The sequence below is a fragment of the Symphalangus syndactylus genome, chromosome 24 (genome assembly GCF_028878055.3).
Source record: "Symphalangus syndactylus isolate Jambi chromosome 24, NHGRI_mSymSyn1-v2.1_pri, whole genome shotgun sequence".
Classification (NCBI taxonomy): Eukaryota; Metazoa; Chordata; class Mammalia; order Primates; family Hylobatidae; genus Symphalangus; species Symphalangus syndactylus.
Window position 1 is genome coordinate 52964862 of NC_072446.2, and position 8924 is coordinate 52973785.

General features: G+C 53.0%; 1 protein-coding gene across 1 annotated transcript; it reads left to right on the forward strand.

The window, feature by feature from the left end:
- Positions 1-3365: 3365 nt before the first annotated feature.
- On the forward strand, positions 3366-8478 carry CD93 (CD93 molecule). Its single transcript, XM_055266048.2, has 2 exons — positions 3366-5531; positions 5816-8478. Exons 1-2 carry the CDS (start codon positions 3601-3603, stop codon positions 5838-5840), a joined length of 1956 nt encoding a protein of 651 aa, XP_055122023.1. The 5' UTR covers positions 3366-3600; the 3' UTR covers positions 5841-8478.
- The last annotated feature ends 446 nt before the right edge of the window (positions 8479-8924 follow it).

The window sequence follows — 8924 nt, forward strand, 5'->3', positions numbered from 1 at the left end:
AAGATGTCATCACTTGGCTAAATGAACAGTAATTGGTTTGAAAGTTCCCACATGGAAGATGAATAACTTACACCTAAAGAAGATATCTTGAAAAAGATCTAGGGTCAGAGTGGCTAAAATGCTGAAAGTCACTCATTTAGCCCATATCCTTAAGCATCAACTAAGTAGAATGCTGAGCGAATGCTGCAGATCACAATCTACCTCTGAGGAATCTACCTCTGAGCTGCACAAACAGGGGCCTAGACTCCCTGCTATGAGTGGATGCCAAGGCTGCAGGATTGATTTTACAGAATGTTAAGAAGTTACCTGCTTGTAAATAAACCCTTAGAAATGCAGCTTCTCCCAGGCAGAGAACAAGACTGACCCTTGCCAACCTCAAATGCATGGCCAGCTATGTTGGCTGGGAGGCAGGGACACCAGCCTCCCCTGGACCCCTCACAGCTGGCTACTTACCCAGCTCTGGTGGCACACTTAGTGTCCCGAGGAGGCAGGTCACAAGGACAGGGGGTCTGGGAGACCCTGAGCCCCAGGAGGCAGTCTCCTGTGTTCTCAGAACCAGGTACCTCCAGCGGACACAGCCTTCCAGGACCCCAGCTCCCGGCAGGAGCCATGCAGTCCTTCTGCGTGCCCGGCGCCCTTCCCCCCACCTCCACGCAGCCCCGAGAACGTCTGACCTGGACTCCACAGCCTGGAAACCTGCGGCCACCTGCTGAGGGCCCCCCCACCCACTGACCAGTCCCCTTCCACATGTAGGCCTCAGGCCAGCCCTCAGTGTTTTCCGGTGGATTTCAGGACGAAGCCCTAAGCCTTCATTACTGGGGTTCACAGGGCTCCATCTTCCCCTGCATCCTCCCTTCCACTGCCTGGGCCTTGGTCTCCCTGCCCTTCACTCACTCTCTGTCCCCAGGGCTTCTGTACATGCTGTTTCCCCATCCCGACACCATTCCACATCGGAGCTGCTTCTCCTTTAGATTCCGGCTTTACTGCCTGTCTTCTCCAGAGGAGTCTCTCCTAATTGCCCATCCCCCAGCCACGATGCCACCCCTGTATCAACCACGACCTCCGCCCTCCCCTGTGCTGCCTGCAATAAAGCTATCAGTGCTGTGACTTGTTCAAAGTTGTGCACTCTAACAGGACTTGAGGATCACGGAGGCAGGGATCCCCTCCTGGAATCCAATGCCTTGCTCAGCGCATAGCAGGGTCTTAAGCAACAAATGTTAGATGGGTGGATGGACGAACAGATGGATGAATGAAGGGGCACAGGGAGGGTCTGGTGGCTTCTGTGGAGAGTTCCCAAAGTGTCTCAAATATCTTTGCTAAAATGCAAGGACTTAAGGCACATTCTTAGGAGGGTATCCAGCTGGAGTCAGAGATGGCCCCTTGTCCCTTGGGGAGCCAGCGAGCTCTTAGCCCCGGGGACACCTCAACATCTCCATGGAGGCCACTGTGGTGGTCGCTGGTGCCAGGTCCACAGGTGTTCCCTGTGTTCTCCACCATGGCGCTTCTTCCCCCGGGGCCCTCATGGTCAGTGCAGAGCACCAAAGAGTTGCCGCTGTGTAGTGAATTCTTATAATTGTGCATTGCATCCATTTTGAATCTAATTTGGACCCTCTCCTATCAGAAGCAGAGTTTATTGCCCTTGACACGGTGTCCAGGGCTCCACCCCCTCCCAGTTCCTCAATGCGGCCAACCCAGATATCTGCCTCGTACACCCGCCTCCTGGTGACCATTTCCCTGTGGGACAGGCAGATACAGCCCACTTGATGGCCTCAGTGACTCCATACCCCACAGGGACTTCCCAGACATGCCGCCATGCCCACCTCTCAGCCACAGGGACCCCACAGAGCCCGTGTCTGTTTGCTCTAAACGCACCAGTGATAAGTCCCCGAGGGAAACCTGCTTGGGAAACACCCTGGACCCCAGTAAAGGCTTAGGCCCCAGGTCCCTCTCTCCCTTCACCTGCCTCCAGGTGAGCGTTTGTGACCCAGACAGCTCCCCACTTTTTGCTGGCCCCGTGGGGCGCGCTGCCCTCTCCATGGAATCTGTAAGTGACACGGTGCTTGTGTTGCTTCCTGTGTCTTCTTGTGCTGCCTCATGCATCTCCCCTGACCCACACCCCAACCCAACTCTCCTCCCATCAGGGATCTCTTAGGAAGTGGCTTTCTTGATAGGAATGAACTGGACATGGGTCAGACGATAGCCACAGGGTGTCTGTCCATAGAAACAAGTTTTATGTGAGAGAGACCCCTTGTCACTGGGCAGGGCTAGAATTTATAGTCAGTCTCTCGGTGAGAGATACAGCCTGCTACCAGTGACAGGGGACTTGGAGAACAGCGGAACCTCTCCCTCAGCTGAGATGGCGCTGAGGTGTGGTCCCCTCAGGCCCCCAGAGTGTCCTGGCACTGGCTCCAGCAGCCCGGGGTCACCTGCTCAGCAAGTCATCATGGGTTGGCTTCCTCCTTGTCTGTTTCACTTCCCCTCCCAAATAAACTAGTCTCCCCAAATCCTGTCTCAGGGTCCCCTCCTGGGGGATCCCAACCAATGAGCAAAGGTCTGTGGCTGCAGGAAAAGCACCCTGTGAGTGCCGGGCTTTTGCCGAGTCGCGGTGTCGCGGGAGGGCCTGCCCCGGCTTCGATTCCCACTCCCTGCCCAGATTTCCGGCCCTTGCTAGGAATCCTGAGCCGGGGGAAGTGAGCCTCCAAGCCCTGCGCCACGAGGCCAGACACATTTTCATTTTCTTTCTGATGCTTTTTGTGACCCTGCCACCTCACAATGCAATATTTCCACTATGAAACATCCAAAACTGCCAAATTTCACCCAATTTGGATTAACATTATCGAGGAGCTTAACATTATCGAGGAGCTTGGCATTATGTTGAAAACCCAGACATTCCCACGACCCGTATCCTATGTAAAAAATGCCTGTCTATTTAAAGTTCACGATGGGAGGATAAAAGAAAAAAGGCTCCCAAAGTCAACAGAGAACATGAGCTAGGCAAAAGGAAAGTCCAGTTTGCTTCTAAAAAAGGCTGAAAATTATAACCATCCATGGCCTTGTGTCTTAAGTCTCAGAATTTTTTTTCTCTTTTGGTGGTTTGCAAACCAAAGTGGAATTTTATTATGGGTTACTAAGGGAGCTTCCTCGAGTTCCTAGCCCCCAAAGCCTCTGCGCACTCCATGGCATGCCTCCGAGGCTCCTCATGCCATGAGAAAGAGAAGGGAGCCAAAATCAAGCCGGCAGTATCTCGGGGCTGTAACGTCTTCCCCCCGTAGCTGAGTTTCCACAGTGCTGAGCCAGGGACCCGGCAGAGCTGCCTGACTCCTTTTATGAACAACAGCACCGTGATGAAGGCAGCAGGAGTCAGAGAACTATTCATTGCAGGAAGCCCCAACATCCGGTGAGAAATAAGAAGTACAACAGTACAGGATGCGCCTTGGGTCAGGGGAACGTGGAAAGCCCGCAGCCTTTGTGTCCTTCTCTGGGCCGGAGTGGCTACAGCTCACGCCTCAGCTCCCCTCAGGGCCCAGCTGGGAGCCGAGATAGAAGCTCCTGTCGCCGCTGGGCTTCTCGCCTCCCGCAGAGGGGCATACGGAGACCGGGATGGCCACCTCCATGGGCCTGCTGCTGCTGCTGCTGCTCCTGAGCCAGCCCGGGGCCGGGACGGGAGCTAACACGGAGGCGGTGGTCTGCGCGGGGACCGCTTGCTACACGGCCCACTCGGGCAAGCTGAGCGCTGCCGAGGCCCAGAACCACTGCAGCCAGAACGGGGGCAACCTGGCCACTGTGAAGAGCGAGGAGGAGGCCCAGCACGTCCAGCGAGTACTGGCCCAGCTCCTGAGGCGGGAGGCAGCCCTGACGGCGAGGATGGGCAAGTTCTGGATTGGGCTCCAGCGAGAGAAGGGCAAGTGCCTGGACCCTAGTCTGCCTCTGAAGGGCTTCAGCTGGGTGGGCGGGGGGGAGGACACGCCTTACTCTAACTGGCACAAGGAGCTCCGGAACTCGTGCATCTCCAAGCGCTGTGTGTCTCTGCTGCTGGATCTGTCCCAGCCGCTCCTTCCCAGCCGCCTCCCCAAGTGGTCTGAGGGCCCCTGCGGGAGCCCAGGCTCCCCTGGAAGTAACATTGAGGGCTTCGTGTGCAAGTTCAGCTTCAAAGGCATGTGCCGGCCTCTGGCCCTGGGGGGCCCAGGTCAGGTGACCTACACCACCCCCTTCCAGACTACCAGTTCCTCCTTGGAGGCTGTGCCCTTTGCCTCTGCGGCCGATGTGGCCTGTGGGGAAGGGGACAAGGACAAGAGTCAGAGTCATTATTTCCTGTGCAAGGAGAAGGCCCCCGATGTGTTCGACTGGGGCAGCTCGGGCCCCCTCTGTGTCAGCCCCAAGTATGGCTGCAACTTCAACAATGGGGGCTGCCACCAGGACTGCTTTGAAGGGGAGGACGGCTCCTTCCTCTGTGGCTGTCGGCCAGGGTTCCGGCTGCTGGATGACCTGGTGACCTGTGCCTCTCGAAACCCTTGCAGCTCCAGTCCATGTCGTGGGGAGGCCACATGCATCCTGGGACCCCATGGGAAAAACTACACGTGCCGCTGCCCCCAAGGGTACCAGCTGGACTCGAGTCAGTTGGACTGTGTGGATGTGGATGAATGCCAGGACTCCCCCTGTGCCCAGGAGTGTGTCAACACCCCTGGGGGCTTCCGCTGCGAATGCTGGGTTGGCTATGAGCCGGGCGGTCCTGGAGAGAGGACCTGTCGGGATGTGGATGAGTGTGCCCTGGGTCGCTCACCTTGCGCCCAAGGCTGCACCAACACAGAGGGCTCATTTCACTGCTCCTGCGAGGAGGGCTACGTCCTGGCCGGGGAGGACGGCACTCAGTGCCAGGACGTGGACGAGTGTGTGGGCCCGGGGGGCCCCCTCTGCGACAGCCTGTGCTTCAACACACAAGGGTCCTTCCACTGTGGCTGCCTGCCAGGCTGGGTGCTGGCCCCAAATGGGGTCTCCTGCACCATGGGGCCTGTGTCTCTGGGACCACCATCTGGGCCCCCCGATGAGGAGTACAAAGGAGAGAAAGAGGGGAACACCATACTCCCCGCTGCAACAGCCAGTCCCACGAGGGGCTCCGAGGGCACCCCTAAGGCTACACCCACCGCAAGGAGACCTTCGCTGTCATCTGACACCCCCATCACGTCTGCCCCACTGGAGATGCTGGCCCCCAGTTGGTCCCCAGGCGTCTGGAGGGAGCCCAGCATCCATCACGCCACAGCTGCCTCTGGCCCCCAGGAGCCTGCAGGTGGGGACTCCTCCGTGGCCACACAAAATGACGATGGCACTGATGGGCAAAAGCTGCTTTTATTCTACATCCTAGGCACTGTGGTGGCCATCTTACTCGTGCTGGCCCTGGCTCTGGGGCTACTGGTCTATCGCAAGCGGAGAGCAAAGAGGCAGGAGAAGAAGGAGAAGAAGCCCCAGAATGCGGCAGACAGTTACTCCTGGGTTCCAGAGCGAGTGGAGAGCAGGGCCATGGAGAACCAGTACAGGTAAAGGGGGCCCTGAGTGACCGGGGGAGGGATGGACAGGCATGGGGGCACTGACCACAATACAAAGAGGTGGCAGCAGGAGCAGGCCCAGGTTCCCTGTGGGCAGACACACCCTGGTCCTTGCAGCTGACCCCTCAACCTCCCCCCACGCCAGGCACTCCGGCCCCCTTAGAGCATACTGCCCAGCTGCAGCACGGCCGCACGTGGGGCTCTCTCCCAAGGTCCAGACGTGTAGGTGGCAGAGGCGCCGTGGCTTCCAACACTGTCTCTTTTGTTTCCCATAGTCCGACACCTGGGACAGACTGCTGAAACTGAGGTGGCCCTAGAGACACTAGAATCACCGGCCACCATCCTCAGAGCTTTGAACTCCCCATTCCAAAGGGGGACCCACATCTTTCTGTAAGACTGGACTGGAATCTTAGCAAACAATTGTAAGTCTTCTCCTTAAAGGCCCCTTGGAACATGCAGGTATTTTCTACAGGTGCGTGATGCTCCTGAAGTGGAAGCTGTGTGTTGGCGTGCCATGGTGGGGATTTTGTGACTCTGTAATGATTGTTACTCCCTCTCCCTTTTCAAATTCCAATGTGACCGATTCCGGATCAGGGTGTGAGGAGGCCGGGGCTAAGGGGCTCCCCTGAACATCTTCTCTGCTCTCTTCGACCATCTAAGAGGAAAAGGCGGACTGCTCATGCTAATTAGGATTGAAATGATTTGTTTCTCTTCCTAGGATGAAAACTAAGTCAATTAATTATTCAATTAGATAAGAAGATCTGGTTTTTTGGTCAAAGGGAACATGTTCAGGCCTGGAAACATTTCTTTACATTTGCATTCCTCCATTTTGCCAGCACAAGTCTTGCTGAATGTGATACTGTTGACATCCTCCAGAATGGCCAGAAGTGCAATTAACCTCTTAGGTGGCAAGGAGGCAGGAAGTGCCTCTTTAGTTCTTAAATTTCTAATAGCCTTGGGTTTATTTGCAAAGGAAGCTTGCTCGGGCGTGGCACAGCGGGGAATCCAGGGGTCACAGTGTGGGGAGAGGTGCACCCTGCCACCTGCTAACTTCTCACTAGACACAGTGTTTCTGTCCAGGTGACCTGTTCAGCAGCAGAACAAGCCAGGGCCGTGGGGACGGGGAAGTTTTCACTTGGAGATGGACACCAAGACAATGAAGATTTGTTGTCCAAATAGGTTGATAATTCTGGGACACTCTTGGAAAAAACTGAATATATTCAGGACCAACTCTCTCCCTCCCCTCATCCCACATCTCAAAGCAGACAATGTAAAGAGAGAACATCTCACACACGCAGCTCGCCATGTCCACTCATTCCTGAATTTCAGGTGCCGTCACTGCTCTTTCTTTCTTCTTCGTGATGCAGGAGGACAATTCCCACAGATAATCTGAGGAAAGCAGAAAAACCAGGGGGGGCAGGACAGTTATCACCAATGCATTAGAACTTGGTGAGCATCCTCTGTAGAGGGACCCCACCCCTGCTCAACAGCTTGGCTTCCAGGCAAGACCAACCACATCTGGTCTCTGCCTTCGGTGGCCCACACACCTAAGTGTCATCGTCATTGCCATAGCATCATGATGCAACACATCTGTGTGTAGCACTACGACGTTATGTTTGGGTAATATGGGGATGAACTGCATGAGGCTCTGATTAAGGATGTGGGGAAGTGGGCTGTGGTCACTGCCAGCCTTGCAAGGCTACCTGGAGGCCCGTCTGTTAGTCAGTAGTGGAGGAGCAAAGCTTCAGGAAGGGCCAGCCTCATGCCATCTTCCCTGCGATCAGGCAAAAAAGTGGAATTAAAAAGTCAAACCTTTATATGCATGTGTTATGTCCATTTTGCAGGATGAACTGAGTTTAAAAGAATTTTTTTTCTCTTCAAGTTGCTTTGTCTTTTCCATCCTCATCACGAGCCCTTGTTTGAGTGTCTTATCCCTGAGCAATCTTTCGATGGATGGAGATGATCATTAGGTACTTTTGTTTCAACCTTTATTCCTATAAATATTTCTGTGAAAACTAGGAGAACAGAAATGAGATTTGACAAAAAAATTTGAATTAAAAATAACACAGTCTTTTTAAAACTAACATAGGAAAGCCTTTCCTATTATTTCTCTTCTTAGCTTCTCCATTGTCTAAATCAGGAAAACAGGAAAACACAGCTTTCTAGCAGCTGCAAAACGGTTTAATGCCCCCTACATATTTCCATCACCTTGAACAATAGCTTTAGCTTGGGAATCTGAGATATGATCCCAGTAAACATCTGTCTCTACTTTGGCTGCAAAACCCATGGCTTAAATCTATATGGTTTGTGCATTTTCTCAACTAAAAATAGAGATGATAGTCCAAATTCTTCATATATTCACTAATCAAAGACACTATTTTCATACTAGATTCCTGAGACAAATACTCGCTGAAGGGCTTGTTTAAAAATAAATTGTGTTTTGGTCTGTTCTTGTAGATGATGCCCTTCTATTTTAGGTAGAAGCTCTGGAATCCCTTTATTGTGCTGTTGCTCTTATCTGCAAAGTGGTAAGCAGTTCTTTTCAGCAGATTTTGCCCACTATTCCCCTGGGCTGAAGTTCTTTGCATAGATTTGGCTTAAGCTTGAATTAGATCCCTGCAAAGCCTTGCTCTGTGATGTCAGATGTGATTGTAAATGTCAGTAATCACTTCATGAACGTTAAATGAGGATGTAAGTATTTTTAAATGTGTGTATTTCAAATTTGTTTGACTAATTCTGGAATTACAAGATTTCTATGCAGGATTTACCTTCATCCTGTGCATGTTTCCCAGACTGCGAGGAGGGAAGGCTCAGAGATAGAGCTTCTCCTCTGAGTTCTAACAAAATGGTGCTTTGAGGGTCAGCCTTTAGGAAGGTGCAGCTTTGTCATCCTTTGAGCTTTCTGTTATGTGCCTATCCTAATAAACTCTTAAACACACTGGTTGTGAACTTGTTTTAATATATTTCATGACAACTCGAAATACCTGGCAGAACTTGCTTTCAAGGTCATTACATTTATCCATCTCCCTTTTCAAAGAGTTGTTAAAAAGAAGGTACCTTGTGGCTGAGTTTCTGCACCTGCACCTGCTGGAGGCAACAGGGGGCGCTGGGCTCTGCCCTCCTTCATTACCTCAGCAAATGTGTACCCTGCCCCTCAGCGTGCTGCCCTTGGGGACATGGAATACAGAAGGCTGGGCCGCACTGTGCCCAGTGTCCATGGCAGCTGAGTCCACTCATCCATGGCCCCCTCATCACTCTTTAATTCCCTGCATCTTGTAAATTACATGGGTGATGCCTGGCGCAGAATTAAACATGTCCAATGGATGCGATGTGAAAACACTGTTCTATAATTATCATTGGAGCATTTATCACTACTTTGTCAGC

Excerpts from the sequence above, each read along its gene's own strand:
- CD93 (XM_055266048.2), top strand. The coding sequence starts at position 3,601 with ATGGCCACCTCCATGGGCCTGCTGCTGCTGCTGCTGCTCCTGAGCCAG. Across the intron at positions 5,532-5,815 it reads GCCATGGAGAACCAGTACAG|TCCGACACCTGGGACAGACT; the intron begins GTAAAGGGGGCC and ends TGTTTCCCATAG.